Source organism: Cricetulus griseus, chromosome 4, assembly GCF_003668045.3.
Source record: "Cricetulus griseus strain 17A/GY chromosome 4, alternate assembly CriGri-PICRH-1.0, whole genome shotgun sequence".
In the NCBI taxonomy this organism is placed as follows: Eukaryota; Metazoa; Chordata; class Mammalia; order Rodentia; family Cricetidae; genus Cricetulus; species Cricetulus griseus.
Window position 1 is genome coordinate 128,039,583 of NC_048597.1, and position 23,085 is coordinate 128,062,667.

The 23,085-nt window shown below is 47.7% G+C and overlaps 1 protein-coding gene across 2 annotated transcripts in view; it reads right to left on the reverse strand.

The window, feature by feature from the left end:
• Window positions 1-632: 632 nt before the first annotated feature.
• Window positions 633-23,085, reverse strand: part of Amotl1 (angiomotin like 1) — a 78,413-nt gene continuing 55,960 nt past the window's right edge. For both annotated transcript variants that reach the window (XM_027410822.2, XM_027410821.2), the window contains exons 7-13: window positions 21,924-22,069; window positions 18,827-18,976; window positions 15,111-15,301; window positions 10,639-10,764; window positions 9,534-9,760; window positions 6,798-7,073; window positions 633-6,131 (exon numbers count right to left, since the gene is read on the reverse strand). In XM_027410822.2, the coding sequence (XP_027266623.1) occupies window positions 6,025-6,131; window positions 6,798-7,073; window positions 9,534-9,760; window positions 10,639-10,764; window positions 15,111-15,301; window positions 18,827-18,976; window positions 21,924-22,069 (1,223 nt within the window). In that variant the 3' untranslated portion in view covers window positions 633-6,024. The remainder of the gene's footprint in view (window positions 6,132-6,797; window positions 7,074-9,533; window positions 9,761-10,638; window positions 10,765-15,110; window positions 15,302-18,826; window positions 18,977-21,923; window positions 22,070-23,085) is intronic.

A 23,085-nucleotide genomic window follows, 5' to 3' on the forward strand; every position in this document is an offset into this window, starting at 1 on the left:
GGAGACATGGCCAGAGATAAACAGAGGGCATGGCCCTTTCTCAGTTCATGGCTTTCTGGGCATCAATCCCACCAGAAGAGCCTTTGCCTGCCGTGTAGCCTCTTGTGGGATTTATTCTGTTCAGAGTTAGGCACTGAGGCTCCTTGTCAGAATTCTAGTTTATCACGTGACTCACTGCTCTCAGCCCCCCCACCCCCACCCCACCAATTCTCTTGTGTCAAAGCAGCTACCATCTTCTTTGTGCATCTTGAGGCACAGAGCATGTCTAACTGTGGTCTGCTCTCTGGCATCCAGGCTTCTTGGGTGAATCCCCGATGCTGAGCTGTTTCCCACAGTCACAGGCCAGCATCCATGAGTTCTAAAGAGGATGTCTGTATGTGCGCAGAGAGGACACCCCCACCCCCAGCCTAGCCTCCCATACTTCTTCCCTGTGAACTCCAGCCGTGGTGCCATGATTCAATGCCTCCTTCAAGAGCCTGTGTCTGTGTGGGCTGAGGGCCCCTGAGGCAGCCGTAAGGCTTTGGGGTTAGCACCAAGAGGTGTTCCCATGTGCACGGTGTCAGCATGAGACATCTGTGCTTCATTTACATCCTCTGGAGAAAAGCAGTACAAGGAGGGGAAAGAAGAGCCACTTTGCTGTTGACCCATTTATTATTTACAATATTAAGGCACAAAGTTTAAGCAGCAAAGGACAGGAAAATCTTTGGCTGACCAACTGTATTCACATTCACTGTGCAGGACTCCCCCTCCCCGCACACTCATCTGTACAGATCTGTACACCACCTCTCAATACAGCGCAGTGACACCAAGATGCCAAAGATTACACATGGATGCCAGAGCATGCTGGGCAGTGCAGCACATACCCCCAGCAAAGGGACACACACACACACAACCACAACCACACACACACAAGGCAAGTGGAAAGGGCAGTGGCCCCAGGGCACTCAGTCAGGCTGAAGCTGGGCCAGTGCTGGCCCTGTTTCACAGAATTTGACAGAGTCTGTCAGTGCCTCACTGAGGAGAAGGCACCACCGTCCCTCCTAGAAAACATTCAAATACCAGTACTGTGGCTAAGCCTGTCTCTGTCCTGCTTTGCAATAAATACTCACAGGTATGTACGTGAGAGCAGACTCCCAGGCAAAGTCACGAGCAAACACAACACAGGCAGTAAAACTGGAGAAGCTGAGTCTAGAAACTGCTGTATACGCACTACCTTGGAGGGAGGGCAGAGGACACACCTCAGTCACTACATACAGGGCAACAACATGCACGTAAGTATAGTTCCGTTTTACAGAGTACCTACTGGGTGTTCACACAATGAATATGTACTTAGGTCTATAGCATATGCAGAGGGTGAAAGCATATGAGGCCTGGCAAGAGAAATGGGCTTGAAAATGAGGCCCCAGAGGTCACATGTACTAATAACTTTTCCAACATGTCTTAGATACTCTTCTAAAAAGAATGTGTGCATGTGTGTATGTGTCTGGGCGCGTGCGTGCGTGCATGCGTGTGTGTGTGTGTGTGTGTGTGTGTGTGTGTGTGTGTGTGTGTAGGTCAAAGGACCATTTGCAGGAGCTGGATCCCTCCTCCTACCATGTGAGTCCTGAGGATCAAACTCAGGTCTTGGCTTTGGTGGCAATGCCTTTTCCACTGAGGCATCTTAATGGTCCTGGGACTCTTATTCTGATTAATTACCTTCTGTGTTCATCCACTTTCGATGTGAACAATTTGGGATTATTCCCCAACTTAAATCCATCTTCAATAGACAAGGACCTCTCACCTCCCGGGGAATCAGAGGAATGTGCCAGACCCTGGAGGCCATTCTGCTGCAGGAGTCAACAACAGATTTAGCTGGGGACCTCTGTGGTCCTCCCAAGCAGAAAGCTCATGGCAAACAGTAGGATCTTCTGGATAGTAAGAAATTCCACTCATCTATGCACTTACATATACACATTGTAATATACCATTAAATTATTAAACAAGAAAGGGCTATACTACTGAAAAGAGGAAAACTATTACTGGCTGATTGGTTGGCTTCTGAGGTTATTATTACACAGACCATCTCCCAGGGAGCCACCCAACAAGCAAATGCCTTAAACAATCCTCATATCAACTAGAGACATTTGGAACACGTTAATTAATTAGAAAGAGTAGAAGAAAGCCAACATTTATACTTAGAGACTGGCTGACTCAGCTTTTAGGGAAGTTACTGGTTTTTTTTTTTTTTTTCTGGCTTCACCATTTAAGAACATTTGTCAGATCTTGCTTCCAATATCCACAAGACTCCTTTGCTTAAAGGGGCATGTGATCACGGGAGAACGCAGAGAAACGCAGCACTCACTGCAGTGCCACAGGAAGAGGCCCTGCACTTGGAGCACACACCCTCCCACACAGCACAGCTCTGCAGCCTACACGAGTGGCCTGCCCAGAAACCCCTTATGTATCACTATCATCTTCTTTGTCTCTGGGACTTAGCCTTATCTGACTGCTCACATAAGTCTCTGGGACTCGCAGGTTACAAGGAGGGGAGGACTCAGCTCACCAGCTTGTGGGAGGAGGGGTTTCAGCCACTATGTTTAGTATGTGCAGGTGGCTGACACCCAGCATGAGAGAGCCAACAGGACACACATCTTGCCTCTCTGCAGGGGACACCAGAGCTTCTTTTCTAGGTGTAGAACCACTGCATTCTCTGTTCTGAGGCCAGAACTCACTTGGAGCAACTTTCTTGAAATCCACTCAAAGCAAAGGTCCAAAGAGAGACCTTTGCAGGACTGAACAAGACCTGTCCCACCAATCCTTGTCCCCACCCTCAAGGAAAGCTGGGGGTAGATCAGGGAAGCCCCACTCTGGAGGCACAGCAGGGACATGCTGGACACTCTACAGTTGTTGGCCACCAGCTTCTGGGACACAGAAAGAACAATGTCACATGTTCAGCACACACACTTAATTCTTTGGAAATTAATGTGTTTTTCCTGGCAGCTTTGAGCTATGAACCTCCAGACAGGAAGAGTTCTTACACAGAGACTCTACTTAATGAAACCACAGTGGCAGAGACCTGACCAACACCTCTCATGTGATACCTGGAGGCACACAGACATCACTGCACGGCCCACTCAAGGACAAAGTGGGATGCTGGTGAAGTCATCACTGAAAGCCACTGCCTTTACCCTATACCCTGACACAAGAGCCTCAGGTTCTATGAGCAAATGCCCTGGGAGTCCTGAAGACTAGACCTCTGCTCTGTGAGGAAGTTTGTTTTTGTTTTGTTTTGTTTTTTAAAATCTGCTTTGTAGTTGTGCCTTTAACAGAACATGAAGACTTCCATCCCCAACTGAGGATGTAGTAGTGGTTTGGTAGTGACAGGTTTGGGTTTAGTCCTGTTCTCAGGCCCCAAGAGGTGTGACAGCTTCCCTGTATGCACACAAGTATCACAAATGGGGCCATAGAGCACCAGACACAGCTCTGCACATCATGTTCAAGGCTGTGTAGCCTGTGGCTGAGACACCTCTTCTGAGTCTGTGAGTTCTAGCATTAGCTTTGGGTTCAGTGTCTGCATCTGTGTGTGCAACTTTAGTTCTTGCACGCCGTCAATACTAAAATACTCTTGTAGTGCTCTTGTTCTCCTTGTCAGTCAAGAGCAGATCCTGTGAGCTCACAGAGCTCAGAATGGCTGCTGACTGCTATAGCCCCTTTGCCCTGTATGTTTCAAGAGAATTACATGAGGGAAGATTGAGGGCCTTAGCCTTAAAGCCATAGCCTTGTTCTCAACATGGAGTCTTGGACAGAAGCCACAGTACACATTTAGTTAAAGCTGCGTAACTGTCCACGTCCCCTTTGTGTTTTGACAACTGAAATGCTGGCAGTGCAGGAGGGCTGGAGCAGGGGACCTTCCACCCAAGTGTTCAATGTGTCTGGGACATGCAGACTAGACTTTGAGTAAACTGGGCAGTGCTTTACCCCTATGTTGGAAGACAGCCTAAGTTTGGGGGTGGGGGGGAGGACTCAAACATGGCACAGGGCTGGAAGACCTCACTAATTTCCCACCTCTATACACTTTCCTCTCTGGTTTGTCCCCAACATTAATTGAAGACAATATGCTCTTAAGAGAGTTAGTTGCCATCAACTGAACTCCATGATCTATCAAAAATGGTCCCCACCCCTCCTGCATCCATCCTCCAGCCCTTCTCAGCTGGCAAGATCTCCTATGCTGTCTTCTCACCCCTCCCCCACAGGACACAGGGCAAGCTCAGTACTCAGGCTGCCAGATGTGAGAAAAGGTAAGGAGCCTGTGGGATCTCCAAGCCCAGTGCCCACTGCCAAGTGGAGCTTGGGGAGGCCAGTCCCATCACCCTGTCAGATGGCCCTCTCCTCTCCGCTCCTCCTCTCCTCTCCTCTCCTCTTCTCTCTTTTCTCTTCTGTTCTGGTCTCCAGGCTACCCCTCTTACAATCCATGGACCACCTCAACTTGGGAGGCTGAAATTTCACCCAGGATTTACCTTGGGGACAAGTCCTAGAACAAGTGACTCTAGTAGAGGTCCCCAAGCAGCGCCATCTTCAGTGTTATATTTAAGAGGGACTCTAAAAAGTTGCAGACTTACTCCTTTTCTTTTTTCCCTTGAGGGACAGGTGGTAATGTGGAAAGGGACTTGGAAAACAAATCCTACTGAGCTGGGGATAGTTCAGGAGCCTGAAGGGCCTGGACAGCTTCTCCTGTGCTCTGTAGGAAGCCAGTGTCCACAGCAAGGTACATGAGACCTTGCTGTGGCAGCAGCCTCACAGCCCTGCCCCTTGCTCAAGGTAGTTCACTGCCAGGACATTGCTGCCTCACTTTGGGTAAGCTATATGCCTTGTGAGACACTGGTCACACTGTGTATCTACCAATCTTGGGTTACAAAGCAAGTTCACAGGAAAGAAAAAGTGATCGGGGAAGCTTTCCTGCTTACCAACAGCAACCAGGGTAGGATGGGACAGGGAAGAACAATGAAAAAACCCAAAAGCCTCAAATATGGAAGTGGCCCAGGAGGCCTGGTGAGATCTTGGATGCTACCTGGAGAGCTGTGTGTAAACCACCATTGATTACCTGCAGCACCTGTTTATACTGAAGTCTTCCTAACAGGGCAATGGGGGTGTAATTGTTAAGTTCCTCGTGAGAGAGTGGATGGGAGTGAAAATCAAATCAGTGACTCACAGACTCCTGCTCCTCATCCAGATTTCTCTGGCTCACAGTGAAATTGACAGCTGCAGTTCAGCTAAGCAAGGGGTGGGTGCAGCCAGGGTGCCAGCATGAGGCTCTCCTCTCACTGGACACACAGCAAAGATGGCAGCTCCTAAGTTCCTATGTCTCAGTAAACAGAAAAAAAAAATACAACAACAAAATAAAGTAACTAGAGCAGAGACAGCTCCAGGAGCTTAGGGTGGGTAAAGAATACACTCACCACACTCCCATTCTGTCAGAAAATACCACTCAATCCAGACAAGCAAAGCTTCACACTGAGACAAACCAAACAGCCAAGTAGGTGACAAAGCTTGCCTGTGGAATTCCCCATTACCCTGGATGTATCTTGGAAGGGCAGGTGTGTGGGTACACACACAGACACACACACACACACACACCAGTTCATGCACAACCCCACGATGGCACAGAAATACTATATTATGCCAAGATAGGTTTTGAGGATTTCTAGCAGATTCTTCTTAAACCAAACCTGCTAAGAGGCAAAGGGAATGGGGTGATTCCAAGGAAGGCCCAGCTCTTCTTCATCTGTTTATAAACCAAGAATAGGGGAAGTATGGGGCCTCCCCAGACATACTATTTCTCTACAATGGACAATCCCTCCTATTCTCAACTCTGCTTCCAAGTCTGTATACATCTTCTCTCCCTCCCTCTGCAGTCCTGTGAGCCGGCTGTTTTGGTAACATTATGAAGCGTCCACACCTGCTCTGGCTTTGTAGTTGCTACCATCTAGACCTTCTTCCAACCCCTTTTCTTGTCAGCATGTTGGTGTGAAAATCCACAGGACGAGGCTAGATGAGCACTTCCATCATCTCCCCATCCGGGAACTCGGGCTTGTGCAACAAGCTGCTCACGCGGCTTCTGTGGTCTGCCGACTTCCCATGACCAGGAGAGTTCTCTGCCAAACAGAGGGCAAACATCAGCAACCTTGTGCCTGGGTTTTCCATGCACTCTCTATCATAGAAGCATTTTTAATGTCCTGGCCTGCCCAAGAGTCTCATGCATCTTGGTGTGCTCATGGGAGCCTGAGAATATCGCAGTGGGAGATGTAGAGGGACTGGTGGGTGGCTCTCAGAGAAGACAGTGTCTTAGGGTTCTAGACTGAGTAAAAATTAAAAAAGGAGAAAGCTGACAAAGACCCAAATTCCTGTCTCCTGTCTGCCTAGATGTGAATGAGCAGGCTCACACTTCACAGTCCTACCATGCTGTATCTACCATGATGGACTGTCCCCTCAAACCATGAGCCCACAGTAAATCCCTCCTCAGTTACTTCTACCAAGTGTTTGTTCTACCTCCCCCTAGGGAAGGGTAGAACACACATGTCACCAAGTCACTCGGGCTGGGTGCTCCCCTTCTTCAATAATGAATTAAGCTTATCTGGCCACACTTTAGTCCCATGGCAACAAAGAGCACCCCCAGTCTGAAAGTAACTGTGATGATCACTACTGAAACACAGGAACAGACTGGGCTTCCTGATCTCTCTACAGCTCTGCACTAGATTCCCCGCCTCAAGTCACACAGTCTCATGGGGTCTCCAAGCATGGTAGACGTAGGGGCCACATACCCAGTTTCTCCATGGTCCCTTTGGCAGCTGGATGTTTCAGAATGGGGCTGTTGGATGGGGCAGTGCTCAGCCTGCCTCTGCTGGAGAGGGAAGCCATGCTGGGCCAGAAGAGCTCAGTGCTCTTGTCCGTCTGTGTGCTGCTGTCCTTGCTGCCTGTCTTGGCATGGGTGCTGCTGGCCAACGTGGTGGAAGCAGGAGGGGACAGTGCAGAGGCAGGTGTGGTTGGCAGCAGAGGGGCAGATGCCTGTCCCTGATGCTCCTTCCCCAGCAGGAACCCTGAAGGGAAAAAGAAGTGGCTTTTCAAGGAAACTTATCTTTTTCTTTCTGGACTGGAGATGACTTCATTTATTCGATGATTTATTCACTAAACCCTAAATAAGCACTTGGGTGCATGCCTGATGAAGTGAGAAACAGTCCTACATTATGTCCTGAGTCCCATGCAATTAAATTCTTTACAGACTTGGTATTTGTATTCTAAATTCAAACAACTGAAAACCACAGTTGGACTGTTGGGGTAGTTCAGAAGGTAAAAAGACCCTTGCCAACCCGAATGCCATCTCATCACTGCCCAGACTCAGACACAGTGATCTGCAGTTGAGATGAATAAATCTCTCTCCTGGGAGCTGCTCAACATTAGGAAGGTGGATACTGCTATCTCCATCACCTCTTCAAGTCCGTCATGCACAAGATGGAAAAACCTGAGGTCCTGTGTAGGAGCCTGTGAAGTTAAACTCCACCCAAACCTCGGAGCTTCCCCCCAACCCCTGTTTCTGTGACTGACATGTGGGCACTAATTACACTGACAAGGAGGTACACTGGTGCACACAACATGGCCAGTCTTCCTTAGGCCAGGGTGTCCAACTCTCAGGCCTTATGCTGACCTGGTAACATTGAGACATAAGCCCAGGCACCGACAATGTGTACCTGGGTGAATGCCACACAGATTTCTCTTAGGGACGTCTCCATAAGAACTGAACAATTTCAGACTCCTGAGACAGACCCACTTCTTTTTTTTTTTTTTTTTTTTTTTTTATTAGTTCTAGTTAGGGAACAAGCTTATTTCAAGTCCCTTCTCCCTCTCCCTCCCCTCACCCCCAAACTTTCTCCCCCACCCCCAGCCCATCCCCCCAACCCCATCCACCCACTACTCCCCAGGCAGGGTAGGGCCCTCAACGGGAGCTCAGCAAAGTCCACCAAGTCTTCCTATGCTGATCCTGGGCCCTTCCCCATGTGTCCAGGGCCAGAGTGTAACCCTTCATATGGGATGGGCTCTCAAAGTCCCTTCTTGCACCAGGGAAAAATACTAATCCACTACCAGAGGCTCCCTGGAGTGCAGAGGCCTCCTTATTGACATCCATGTTCTGGGGGACAGACCCACTTCTTACTGGGTTAGGAGCTAAGTGTCCCTGGGATGGCCTTTATCATAATTGCTGTCCCCATGAATCCTCTAGGATGAGCTGAGGTTATAGAGGCCACCTGTAGAGGAACTTCAAACAGACGTGCTGTTTGAGGCTTTGACCCCCCCCCCCCGCCGCCCCAGCCCTGTGGATTCATATGGAAGCTCTCATACACTGCAGGACAAATCAGCACATGAGAAAACTGACTCTTGGCAGAGCAGAGAAATGATGTGCCGAGCCAGAGACAGATGTCAAAGAAAGGCCAGCCTCCTGGAGTCACAGCAAGCAGAGGAAGGGAGAGAAGACTTGGAAGCTTCCTCTCCAAGCTCACTGGCCCAGCCTGTCTACCCTAGGGTACCACTCAGCTAAGACGCACTCCTGGATAATTCTCAACATCCTGCCTATAAAATACAGGAAGGCTCCTGTCCCTGATGGAGATTCTCTGGGCACACTTTCCCCATTATTTGCTTGAGCTTTTTAACGTCCCACAGGTGTAGACACACTGTGGAGCAGTTGCAGACATGGCCCACAATGGAGTGGTATTCTGAGGGTGTGGTAGTTTGAATGTATTTGGTCCTCATAATCTCAGGGAATGGCACTATTAGGAGATGTGGCTTTGTTGGAATGGGTGTGGCCTTGTTGAAGGAAGTGTGTCCCTGTGGGGTGGGCTTTGAGATTTCTTATACTCAGGAATCTGCTCAGTGCCTCAGTCAACTTCCTATTGCCTGCAAGATGTAGCCCTCTCAGGTCCAGCCCATCTGCCTGCATGCCACCATGCATGCTGATAATGGACTGAACCTGAAACTGTAAGTGAGCCACCCTTATAAGAACTGCCTTGGTCAGTCATGCTGTCTCTTCACAGCAATAGAAACCTAACTAAGACAGAGGGGCTCTAGGTTTGTCCTCCTAAGACATTTCATGTTCTTCCTGTCAATAATACTAACAAGAATCAACACAAGCCCAAGAGCTCACAAACCTTTAGAATCTACAGTCCTTTCATAGATCTCATCTAACTCTCACAATCCAACATGATTGGCTATCCTCTCCATTGAAGAACATTTAAATTGAGATGAGGTGGGGGACTGGAGAGATGGCTCAGAGGTTAAGAGCACTGGCTGCCCTTCCAGAGGTCCTGAGTTCAATTCCCAGCAACCACATGGTAACTCACAACTATCTGTAATGAGATCTGGTGCCCTCTTCTGGCATGCAGACCGAACACTGTATACATAATAAGTATTTTTTTAAAACTTCAGATGAGGCTATATCCTGAGTCCCAACAGGGATAGGAAGGCCACTGGCCAGGGCTTCTGTAGCCCTGCTCTCTGGATCCTCATCTCACCTATACTCCCCTTCCACGTCTTCTCTTCCTTCTTCTCTTCCATCAGCTGGCTGCTGGTAAGTGAAGTCTGGCGGGAATGTGTCCCCGTGGCTGCAGCAATGGAAGGGACAGAGCGGGCGGGCCGCAGGCTGGAAGAGTCCGTCTTCCCAGCATCCTTACGGGATCGTTGCTGAAGGACCTTTATCATGGCATCCTTCTCTATGATTTTAGCATGGAGGTTTTTAATACTGTAAAACCAAACCAAAGAAGAAATAAGTATCATTAAAAATGCCATTTAGCTAGAAAACTCTGGAGCACTTGTCTCAGGGACTTTCACAATAATTGTGGTATTCAGGGTCGGGTGGAGCAGAAGCTGTGCCCTCCACAGGAGATCAAAACAGTGGGAGACTGGGGGACTCCAAGGGGCACTGTGAGAATGCCTGTAGCCATCTGCTAGGGACTCCGAGGCTAAGCTCTTGTGGATGGCATTTAGGGGGAAAGAATGGGACACCAGGGGAGCACAGAAGCTCTGGCCTGAGACAAGGCAGGCTGTAACTGCCAGGACATTTGTACAGGGCTAGGTTCTTGGAGGAAAGACAGCTTTCCCCACTAATGACTGACGATGATAAGCAGTAAACTTTGAGCCTATTTCTGCCTCCATTAGGAAGCCCTGTTTTCACATCAGCACATGGAGACTCAGGACTGGGATCCACAGGGGCCTTGGTGACATCACAACTCCTGCTGGAAACTGTGTGACCACCAGAGGAGCGCACACTGGCTGCTTAAAGTTTTAGTGGGAATAGGTCATTCTGGCTCCAAATCTCTGGACCTTGGGGTGGAATTTCTTTCTCATTCTCAGCTCACAGTGTTGTGGAGATTATAGAAACAAATGACTAGAACTAACAGGGACATCAAAAGTCTTCTGGCATTAGAGAGCCCTCGTCTTCACTTGTCTCCCTAAAGAATTGTTGTGTGGAGCCACTTGCTTAAGCGTGAGACACCTCCTCCTCTCCAGGACAAGAGTCTCTGGGGTCCTTCGGCTCATGCCAGTTAGAACAGAGAACAGTGTGTCTGGGTGGAAGTCCCACAGTAGCTGCTGTCTCCACCTGAATCTGGCTGTCCTTACGTGTATTCCATGTCCTGACACTTCCTGTTAGCCTGTACCACCTCCTCTTCTTCCGGCCAGATGTGGGCCTCCAGTGAGCTCTCACCATAGCTGCCATTTCTCGAGTGGTTGATGATGGTGGTGTCCCTAGGAACACAAGACATGCTTTGACTCTCAAGCCTTTTTCCTTGGTCTTCTACACAAACACACTCAGAATAGAGAAAGATTTACTTCGTAACAGATGTGTGCTTCACCTTCTAGAGTGCACCAAAGGCCCTCTACCTCCACTATCCCACCCTGGGGGTCAGTCTCCATAGAGGCCAGAATGGGGCATGCTGCAAACACTTCAAGAGAAGGGAGTAAAGGGACAGTGTCCTGGAAAAGCCCTCTGCCAGACTGTCCTAAAGAATTAAGACATGATCTAAGGGTTGTGCTCACGGACCTTGACTACTGCACTTTTAGCCCTCATCAAAAACCCTGCTGTCGACAGCAGGAAGATTATTACAGAGTCCCCAATGGGCCAAAGTAAGGCAAACAAGTGACTGACCGCAGAGAGCTCATCTCTGAATGGGATACGCCCTACTCCCAGGGATCAAGGAAAGAGGCAGGAAGACAGAAAGAGCTAAAGGACTTGGAGTACTGCTCTGAAATAGAGACTTCTGGATGTCAGGGAAGTGACACCCATGAACTCTCAATAGCTATGGCTGCCTGCACAAGTCCAGCCAGTCAACATTATTTCAGCATGGATGGGGACGAGTCAATGGCTGTGAGAGTCCATTTTCTTTAGGGAAAAACTTCCTGCTGGGCTGTCTATGTCCTAGTGGCCATCCCTATACTATATGTGCATACAGGAAATACTAATTGGTCCTGTGTGTGTGTGTGTGTGTGTGTGTGTGTGTGTGTGTGTGTGTGTGTGTGTGTGTGTACACAAAGAAGAAGAGGACTTGAATTCAAGAGAGGCATATGGAGAGGGTCCTGGGAGGAGGTGGGGAGGCTGAGGGATGGATAAAATTAAAATGCATTATACTTAAGCCAGACAGTGGTGGTGTATGCCTTTAATTCTAGCACTTGGAAGGCAGAGGTAAGAGTTATACAAAGAAACCCTATCTTGAAAAAAATAAAGCATTCTACTCACATGAAATCATGTTATATAAACAAACAAAAGAGACAATATCTCAGGAAAGCAATATTCAGTAATAAAAATCGCCTGCTTCTTCTATTATCAAGGCTGCTTGCTAAGCTAAGTTGATGTTAGGGGTATGTGGAAAGGTGTCTATAGATTTGGTCTGCTGACACATGGAGGCTATCACTACTACATTTGCTGCTGGCCTTGAACTCACTCTTCACTTTCATCTTAGCTCACTCTGCTAATCACAGCTAAAGTTCTGCCTCTATGTATCATCACCCATGTGTTTTGCATGGGGGTTCGGTGGTTACTCAATACGTAGGCCTTTTACCCTTCCTAATGACAGCTGCCAGTGAGCGAGCAATTGCCTCATGAGGGGAACAGCAGAGAAAAGTACACGTGGTGTCCATTCTTAGTGTGCTCAAAGGTGGTGAAACTAGGATTGGGTGACTGCAGAGCCCTTAACCATGCCCAGTATGCTTCCAAGTTTCTTTTGTCTTTGGGAAGAAGGTCCCAGCAAAGATGCACCGTGATAAAACAAACACACTGAAGGGCTGGGGTGAGAACATGGCCCAGAAAAGTAAACAAGGATAGCTGTGAATGGATCAGAAAAGCAAACCATGAAGAAAGCAGGCAGAACGCTTTGTACCACTACACAGAATTCTAAATACCCCAGGGTTCACACAAACAGCTGCACAGGGCCTAGTAGCTAGAACGATTCCCGTCAAGTTACTTTGAAAAACATTCTTGTGGCACCAGAGGCAAATTTAAAAATTCATGTTTATGTTGCAGAGCAAGCCAGCAGGCATGGTGGTCAAAAAAACAACACCGATAACAAGTGTTCATAAACTCTGAAGGAATACTACTTTGCTTTGAAATTTCTGAAGTTTTAAAACCTTGATCACATGTTAAAACAAAGCAAAACCAAAAGACATCATCTCCAAAATTCTAGCCAATGCTATCAAGATGAATAAAGACCTGTGTAGAGCAACGGCCATTTTCACAAGGCCAGCTGTGTCTACTTGTAAAAGCTCACCCACCTCCCATGTCAGCTAGGCTTGTTGATAGTTCCTGATAGAAAAAGGGGGTGGGGAAGGTCATGAGATTTGCACCCAAATGCCACTCTTCCTAAACCATTGTCTGCAATTCTGCCCTGACCACACATGGCCCAGGGCCTTGGGAAGGGCTGGAGGATATAAGATGAGGCAAACCAGGGGAGGGGGGATTTTTCTGTGCACCCTCTGGGGAAGCCATCATCCAGACTGGGTGAAGATTTTCCAGTGTGGCTGCTTTGGGGTCCCCTAAGCCCTTGCCAGTAATGCCCCTACCTCAGTGTAAGTGAGCCCAATAAACTCATAGGCTCTCCAGGGTACCCTTGGTGGGTGAAAGGTTCAGGCATTATGCTGGCCTGCCCCTGTCACCTGGTGGAACAGGCAGTGCCCTGGTCAGCCCAAGGTTCCATGGGAACTAAGTCTGCACGCAGGTGCAAAGGACCCCTTTAAAAGATAGGCCCCTGCCCATTTACTCTCTCTGTGCGCTTAAAAGATAAGTCTCTGCCCCTTTACGCTCTCTGTTCCTCTGTTCCCGCTCTCTGTCCCCTCTCTCTGTTTCCCCGCTCTGTCACTCTATGGCGACCGGCCGTGGCGGTCAGCCATTTACCCTGTTCCTCTTCTTAGTCTCCCCATTCTTCTGGGCCTTATAATAAACTTATAGTCTTATGTCTCATGTCTCAGCATTTCTCTTTTCTTCTTTTTAAACAAAAGAATAACAGTGGGGTGCTCTGGTTTGCCCATGGAACCTTCTGAGGAGGGGTAGATGCTGCTCACACTTCCCCCAGGGAAAGAATTTGAGTTCCAGACAGTAAAACCAGTTGGTGTATAAAGACCATATTGTTTGTCTAAAAATCGGTACTTACCAATGTAACACACACACCTGACTGAAAAGTCAGGACTTAATGGCTGTAAACAGTCACTTTTGCCCATTATCTGCAGCCAGTCAGCATGTAGATGGGCACTCAAGATTTCAATCTTTCTCAAAGTAGGTTGTGTTGTCCTTTCCCCTTGTATCATCAGGAAAGCCATGGTGGAATGACCAAATCAGTTTTTTGTTTGTTTTTTGTCTTGCTTTTACGGGATTTATTTTGTTTCCATTTGTGTGTGTGTGTGCTCCCTTGCATGTGTGCGCACACACAGACATATGATCATAGGTATCCACAGATGCCAAAAGAGGGCGTAGGTTGCCCTGGAGCTGAAGTTTTGGGCAGGTGGAGTGGAACTCAGTTTCTATCTACCAGAACTTTTGTGTCTTCAAGTAGTATCGCAGCTTTAAAATTTACTATGGGTTGGGCAGATGCCTAAGTGATTGCCATGCAAGCATGACCTGAATTGAAATCCCTAGAACCCATGCTAGTCTCAGGCTTGTAGCACATGTCTGTGATCCCAGCAGGTCCCCACTGGGAGGTAAGAGGCAGAGATGGGAGACTTCCAGAAAGCTCCCAGGCCAGCTACACCAGTGTATTTCATGGAAAAGTGTGGAGAGAGCCGGGCGTTGGTAGCACACACCTTTAATCCCAGTACTTGGGAAGCAGAGGCAGGCAGATCTCTGTGAGTTGGAGGCCAGCCTGGTCTACAGAGCAAGTTCCAGTATAGGCTCCAAAGCTACACAGAGAAACCCTGTCTCGGAAAAAAAAAAAAAAAAAAAAAAAAAAAAAAGAGAGAGAGAGAGAAGAAAAGTGTGCAGAGACCCTGTGTCAATCAAGGCAGAAGGTGAACACCAATGCTGTTCTCTGACAGCCCCTCCTACGTGTTCCATGCCATATGTGTGAGCACACTTACATACACACACATACAAGTGTTTAAGAAAAATGGACATGAATTGGGAAAGAGGATATAAGCTAAGAGCTTTTCTATCTTTAATTCTGTCATGGAATTTTTTTGGTTTGGGTGGTGGATATGTATATAAAATATATTTGATACTGAAAGTGTAAAATCTAGTATCAAGCTCCACAGCTGTCCATCCTGAAAACCAATTCTAATTGTACAAAAGTTCACTGAGTTGGATGGAATTTGTGTCTGGTTAATTGTTCTGTGTGATATTTTTATTTGCAAGTATTTTTTTAAATAATAAAGTTTATAAAATTTTTTAAAATGGCAGATCTTGCTCTCTGCAAGGCCTCTCTGGACCTCCTTGGGATCCCTGAAGTTTTTATTTGCTTTTGAGACCAAGTTTAACTTTAGCCCAGGCTGTCCTAGAATTCCTCATCCTTCAGGCCCAGCCTTCTGAATGCTGGGATTCATTGTCAGCTCTGTTCCCAGGCCATTGTGTCTGCAGTCCTGAATGGCGGGGGGCGGGGGGGGGGGGCTCTCACCTCTCAGCCGTGGCGGCAGCAGCAGCACTCATGGCAAAGTGCCGGATGGTGCTTTCTTCCAGGTACTTCTGCTCCCACTTGGTCATGTCTGCCTCCAAGGCTAGGATCCGCTCCTCCTTCTCCCGTACGAGTTCCATGAGGGCAGGGGCGTTATATTCTGGTAGACTGGCTGGCTGGCCATTTCCATGTTTCTGCAGAAGTAAAACAACATCATGATGCTCCAAATGGGCCATAAGATGCGTCACACCAACCTGGCCTGTCACTATCTGAAGAGAGATACTGGGTTATCCAATCCTGCATTGTCTACACAACAACATCAGCCATGCCCATGTGCCGTCTCTCCAACATGAACCACCTCAGTTCAGTGGGTCCTAGCCCCATGCCTCCTCTATTTTACCTAATGTCCACCTAATAGATCAGGTACTACTCCAGTTTCACATGCAAGGACTAAGTCCCTGAGAGAACATATTCGTGACTTGATGTCTCTAGCTAATGCATAGCAGACTCGGGTTTCAAATCCAGGTCTAGCTCCATGTCTCCATGTAAACCATGAAGTTAATACATACAAATTCTAGAACAAGGTGTAGCCCTATACTCATGCCTCTTCTTTCAGAATTCCAAGGAGTGACTCCAGACTGCCTCCTCAGACATTAGAAGAGAAAAACAGAAAGGCACAGGGAGTAGAGTGATAGAGGCAGAATCAACTCCTCAACAGAGAGAGACGCCCAAACATTTAAGGTTCTAGCTGCCAGACTGTCACCTGGGAATAAGGCATCAGGACTGGAGGCCTGCGACACGGGGTGACACATGAGAAGGTGGGTGATCTTTAGGGTGGGGCATACCCATTCCCCTCTCAGTAACAGGAAATAAGGTGCATGCTATCTGGACATCTCTGGGACTGAGAAGGGTCACATTTAGGCTTCCTTCTTAACTAATTTTGTGAACCTAGCCCATCTTTCCCTCTTCCTCTCCTCATTCCAGGACGCTGTGATCTGTTTGGGGTAAATGAACTTGAGCGAGAGTAGCAGGAATGTCTTGTGAGCTCACCTGCCCTAGGTAAGTGTTCAACCACTGAGCTACAGCCTGAGCCCTGTGCAGTTTTTCCCAATTGCAGTTGTTAAGGACAGGACAAGCCCAATTGTCTGATGGGAGAGGAGACAAGAGTTCTATCCTGTGGATCTAACGCTGGAGCCCGTGCCCCAAACCAACAAATGATCCTTGGCACCCTGGCCATCTCCTGCCCCCATGCTTCTGGAATCTTCCAGGACACCCCAAAGGAACAAGTGAACTGTGTGGAGGGGTGGAGACTCCACTGTACCCAACATCACTGCTTACGGTGGAACTTCTTTCCATGTGGCAGATTGACACTAAGCCACTCCAAAGTCAGGTGGCCTGTCTTGTCCTTCACTAGGGTGTTGTTGGCTCTGAACTTTGTCACACTATGACCTCAACATGAATCCTAAAGACACCAGACACGAGTCTTGTTGCCACAAAGCATAAAAAGCAAGGTGTTGTATGGGCTGCTTTGGAAGTTGTCCCTAGGCTGTCCATGTGTGTATGAGGTTGAGTATGTGCAGGGATGTGTGTAGGGTGAGCATACGTATGATCACAGCATGTCTGTATGATTCCAGACTCACATTTCTTCGTTATTTTCAATTGAGTGTTGTGGAATATACCTCTACACTGTGTGAATATATGTCACTGTGATTGGTTTAATAAAAAGCTAAATGGCCAATAGCTAGGCATGATTTTCAGGGCAGAGAGAATGCTGGGAAGAAGAAGGGCAGAGCTTCTAGGAGTTGCCAGCAGATGCAGAGGAAGCAGGACATGCAGGAGAGGCAACAAACCATGAGCCACATGGCACCATGTAAATTAATAGACATGGCTGATTTAAGTTACAGAAGCTAGTTAGAAACAAGCCTAAGCTATTGAACCAGTTTTCACAATTAATAAGTTTCCATGGTTTTTTTTTTTTTTGTGAGCTGGTGGCCCAAAGAAAAATCTGTCTACAGTTGAGTCTGGTCTCACAGCACCTAGAGTACAAGATCCACAGATAGGCCATCTACCACCTAGGGGTGGACAACACATTGACTGGAAAAGAACATTCTTTCTGGCTCTAGTTGAGTTCGCTTTGTCTGCCAGAGATCTTAAGGTACCAGCTTTGCCCTCAGTGTGAAGATGGAGGTCTCAGCAGCTAGCAACAGAGAATGGCTGACAGAGAACAGCCCTGTCCTGTGCCACAGTGAGTCCCCAGTATAAGCACTTGGAGCCCAGAGGAAGACAGGCTTTTCCTTACAAACCAAGCCTGCTATGGAGACAAGATGGGCAGGCCAGGGAGGAATTCCTCACCTTCTAGAACGTTGGCAGCACTGTCCTCTTCAGCCAAGGTCACACTTCCAGAGGGAACTGCATGGACCTGCCACACACTGTCACTAAGCAGACCCAAGGAAATGCTTTCAAGTGTAGCCACAACCACTTGGCCCTATCCAGTAAATAATTCTACAGAGCCTGCCTTGTTTATATCCCAGGAAGCTGCAGAGAGAGTGTCCCCACATTCCTAGAAAGCCAGGTGTCTTAGTTAGGGTTTCAGTTGCTGCACTGAAACACCAGACAAAAAAGCAAGTTGGAGAGGAAAGGGTTTATTTGCCTTACACTTCCACATTGCTCTTCATCATCAAAGGAACCCGGAGGCAAGAGCTGGTACAGAGGCCACGGGTGGGTTCTGTTTAATGGCTTGCTTTCCAAGGCTTGCCCAGTCTGCTTTCTTATAGAACCCAGGAACACCAGCTCAGGGATGGCACCACCCACTATGGGCTGGGTCCTCCCCCATCAAACACTAATTGAGAAAATGCCTTACAGCTGCATCTTGTGGGGGCATTTTCTCAACTGAGGATCCTTTCTCTCTGATGACTCTAGCTTGTGTCAAGTTGACACAAACCAGCCAGTATACCAGGCAAGCTCCAGCACATCTGAGGCAGGAGCTTCCGGCTTGCCTCAATTGGCATTTCCTGCAGGAATTCTCTTTGCTGAGACATGTGTGAACCCTGGGCTGGCATGTTCCTCTCTGTTTCCTCACAGCTGAGCTTCATGACCGCCTTTTAGCAGCAGGGCAGATGCAGGAAGAACTGTAGTTTATGGCCAGTCTCACGACAGGGAGTCCTGAGCTCCTTTCTCTACTGAACTCAGTGATAATGTGACTTCCACTCACCTTTACCTGCAGCTCCTCCAGAGTCACCACTCAGACTTCAGGGAAGCCCCTGACTTTTACCACTAGCCCCATTAGGGGCTCTTCTCTGACCACCGCAGGTGCCCCTAACATGAACTTCTCCCAAGTGTTGGCTCTCCACTGGCTACAGGAAAAAGCCACTCTTCCCATCTGGACAATCGCCTTCCACAGTTGGACATCACCTCATCAGAAGTCACCTCACAGATACTCCCTCCAGAGCTACATCCACTGTCCTGGCCTTGCAACACTTTCAAGGCCCTGTCCTTTACATGCCCACCTCCTCTGCCTCTGCATCTTGTCCTGCACGCCCATCAAATCAACATCCCTATGTAAGGTCACCTAAAGTGCAGTCCCCTCTTTCTAGGCTCAGTTCACAGAGCCCAGTCTCTCTGGAGGCTGTGGAGGTGCACGGAGTCCACAAGGGGCTACTAGGTGAATCTGAAAGCAATTCTGTCTGTTTCGCCAGCCCCTCAGCCAGCCTGTCACTCACCTGCTGTGTCCTCAGAGCATCCAGCTCCCTCTCCAGCCAGGTCCGTAACCTGCGTTCCATCTGCTCTCGCTTCTCACATGCAGACTGCAGCTGGGTCAGGGCCTGCTGCAGCTTCTCAACCTTCTCCACGTAGGCTTGCTTCTCTCGTAACTGAGGGAGACAGTAAAACAGTGCAGGATGGACACCAGTGAGTACTGCAGCTGGGCTGGAAGACAGCTGGAGACCCCAGCTAAACTGCAGGTGCGTGCACTGCCCCACTCTGTCCCTCAGGAGCTTGTGGCAGGTACAGCAAGGTGGCCAGGAGGTGCCTGCTGTGGGCCTTTGGACAGCTCTATACTGTGTCTCATTACTGTTTTTTTTTTTTTTTAAGTTTATTTATTCATTATGTATACAGTGTTCTGCCTGCATATATGCCTGCACACCAGAAGAGGGCACAAGATCTCATTATAGATGGTTGTCAGCCATCTTATGGTTGCTGGGAAATGAACTCAGAACCTCTGGAAGAGCAGTCAGTGCTCTTATTTAACCTCTGAGTCAAGTCTCCAGCCCACCATTACTGGTTTTTAATCATAGCATTGGCAGCCATTGGAAATGAGATCAATAAAAAGGTTTTAGTGTATAGGAATGCTTAGTCTCTAAAGTTAAATGAAAAATCATACCAGAAGTTATTTACATTATCACAACTGTTTCTGTCTACCTATATATAGATCCGTGCAATAAAGCCCAGGAAAGAACCTTGAAATATTTGTTGTATTTATCTGTACGGCGGAAAGGCCATTTCTGCAAGAACAATAAGAAACTTATTACTTTCTAATTTTTCTCTAATAAAAAATTACTTCTAAAATACATAAATATATTAATAAAACAATACAATATGCAATAAACATGATATTATTATTTCTATAATGGAGGAATCATGTATATACGTATGATCTGTATGTATAAACATGCTACGATTATTTCTATAATAGAGGAATTATATATACACACGTATGATCTGTATGTATGCATACACACAATGTGCCCATTAGTATGTTTGCTAGTGAATAGATAAATGTCTCACTTGGGCAGTTTATGGAGTAACTTTCTCCTGTGCAGCTGAATAGCTTCCTACAGGGACAGGAAGGACACGGTGAACACCTGAGCCAGTGACTGAGGAAGTAGAAAGAAATGTCAAATGATTACATAAACATACCATCAGGTATGGATTTAGTGTCATGACCCACAGTGCCAAACCCTAATCCTCAGTACTTGGCGCTCTGTCTGCTCTGGGAGTCTGGCTCACATTCATAAATCCAGATGTTTTCTATCTTCCTAGGAATCAGCTTGGGCCAAGAAATCATGCCAAAACGTTTCCTGGATCCGAAGCTCTGCAAGAAGACAGCAGTGCTGTTTTCCTGTCTCTTTATGAGTGACTCAGCCCTGCACCGAAGCACAATCACACAGGCAGGCTGCAACGGGCCAGGTCTGGCAGCCTGTTGCTGAGGGAGGCCTCTTGCTGTGCCGCAGCTTTGCCATGAGCCATGCCTCTTCTGCTCAACCCTATCAGAGCCACTGGAGTGATACACAGCCCTTCCGATTGTGCCAGGAGGGAACAGCTACAACTGACTTCAGGATAATTTTTTCATGGTGCTTTTGGTTGTTCACATTAGCAGGCTTCCGAGAGTCTGCTAGGCAGGTTTCTGGGCTTCGTGGTCTCGCTGGAGCAAATGCTTTGGCTGTACCACCATACATACTTACTGAGTATGCAGCCAGGGTGAGGTTTGTTTGTCTAGGTGTCTGTTGAGCAGTCTGTCTCCAATGCCTGGGACAGGCCAGCACCCAGGAAGCACTCAATGTGTAATGTTAAGTGAAAGAGTATCATCCCTGAGCATCTGCAAGATCCTTGAACGTGTGGATCCGTCCCTGTATCTGTTTCATCATGAAGGGTGGCAAGGGGTATTTCCCAATGAGGATGATTTATGACAGCCATTCTGCTAGCTGCAATTTTCTGAGCACTACTGCACCAGGCAACGTGCTTTGTAAGCTATATCTCATTTAATCCTCCGGGGACAATAAGAAGCAACATTCTATGCTACCTCCACTTGGGGGATGAGAAAGTTGAAGGCAAACAGGCCAAATGACTTGATTGTAGTCACACAGCTGATATGGTCCATTTTCAGCAGCCTGGCTCTACAGCCCTCTTGTAACAGCCATGGTTAAGCAGTACAGAGTAACTAGTAGGTATAAGACACTGGGATGAATCAAAATCTTTCTAGAGAAACCTGCTGAAGAACAGGCAGTGGGAATGAAAACCAAGACCTAAGCCACTTTAGAGGGGCTTCCTGACCAATTTTAGAGGGGTTTCACTCAGCTGAAAACAAACATATAAAAGTAAGGCCAAGAAAAGATCATGACAGTGCTTAGGAATTAGTGATAGGAGCCATGACAGTGACCAGTCACATCTTCAATGGCCCAAAGATGACTTTCACTTCTATAAGGAATATAAAACCTAAATGAAAGGGCTGACAAGATGACTCAGTAGGTGCTTGCTGTACAAGTATGCCAGGTTGTTACAGGTTGGCTTTCTGTGCCAAGTACCAGGCTAAGCATTGGTGTGCTCTCTGGCTGTCCTCCAGACTTCCTGGCATCTACTTGCCAAGATGATATCTGCTTAGGATGCTCCATCACGGAAGTGCTAGCCACCTGGCTAAGCTAAAGAGTTGGTTTCATCACAATTGCTAAACCAGCATTTCCTGGGTTCAGGGAGTGGGGTCCAGCAGGGCCAACCTAGAAACGGAAGTGGGTCAGCCCAACCCCACCCAACCAATCCTTTGCCTTAGAATTGGGAGCACAAAGACACAACCACAGCAACCCCTTTTGCAGAAGTCCCTTTCTTCTTTCAGGCACCAGTGGCTTCTGCTCCTGCCAATCATTTGCAGCCCTGGACACCTGCCTACCGACAGGGCAGGCTGGGGGCTCTTGAACCATCTTACTACCACCTATCTCTCAGATTCTGCCTGGTTTCATGATGGATAAACCTTTTATTCACTTACATCTGGGTGGTTTATCACAACTCTCCTGTCTCTCCTCTGTCCCCTCCCCATGATGCTCTCACCTCTTCCTCCAGCTTGATCACTCTGGCCTGGGCATTGCTCAAAGCCTGGTCTAGGATCTCAATGTGCCTCCGATGCTCCTCGCTTGCATTCCGCACTGCTGCCAACTCCATTTCCAACTTTTCCTTTTCCTTCAAGAATTCTTTGTCTGGAAGGGAGAGAAAACCAGAACAAGCTCCATCAGAAAGCACTCGGCCTCAGGCTCATTGCCAGGCTACATCTGGCAAGGATTGCAAATAAAAACATGCAAATGGCAGTGAGTTACCATTGCTGCTGCTTGGCAGGAATGGAGGGTGAATGAAATGAGGACTTCCTTAAAGCCACCCTTAACTCTACTTGGGATGTGCTTCCAGTGTTGAGGTACTGGACCACATCTCAGTGGGATGGTACATCCCAAGCATGCACAAGGTCCTAGGTTTGATCCTAGCATAGCAAGAAGGAAGAGGAAAGTACGCAAGAACCACCAGCCCCAAATTCTCCTGGACTCACTTCTCTACAACACCGACTGTAATACTCCCATCCTGCACCTGTGACTTCACCGCATGCTTCCAACCTCCCTTGCTTGCACCTTTCAAGCCTCAGGTCAAAGGGCATGTTTGCAATATTGCAAACCACTTGCAATAATATTAAAATCCCCATTCACAGAACAATAAACCAAGGTCTCTAGAGAGGGGCTGTTTCATTGCAACAGGACAATGAGGGAGCTCTTGCCTCCAGTCTGACCCCCTTCTCCTATGAAGGACCCCAAACAACCCCCTAGATAGACCTGTCAAAAGGGTATAGGAATTTCATATTTGGGAAAACCATTCTTCAGTTCAACAAAAGATGATGACCATATGCCTTTGCAAGCAGGAGCTGTGACCTAGTCACCTTTCTGGATCAACCTTCCAATGAACAGGAAAGACCACAGTCATGGAAAATATGTTTCTTGCTACAAAGCAGTGGGTTTTGTTTTTTGTTTTTTCATTTTAAAATACATTATGTAGTATGCTTCCTACAGTATGAAAATGCTTGAAAGAACTTAACATGTGATCAAGGAGCCAGGCTGGGTGGTGCAGGCCTGTAATCCCAGATACTCAGGAAGCTGAGGCAGGAGGATGACAAGTTCAAGGCCTGACTGGGTAACAGTGACTTCAACTGTAACCTGGGCAACTTAGTGAAACA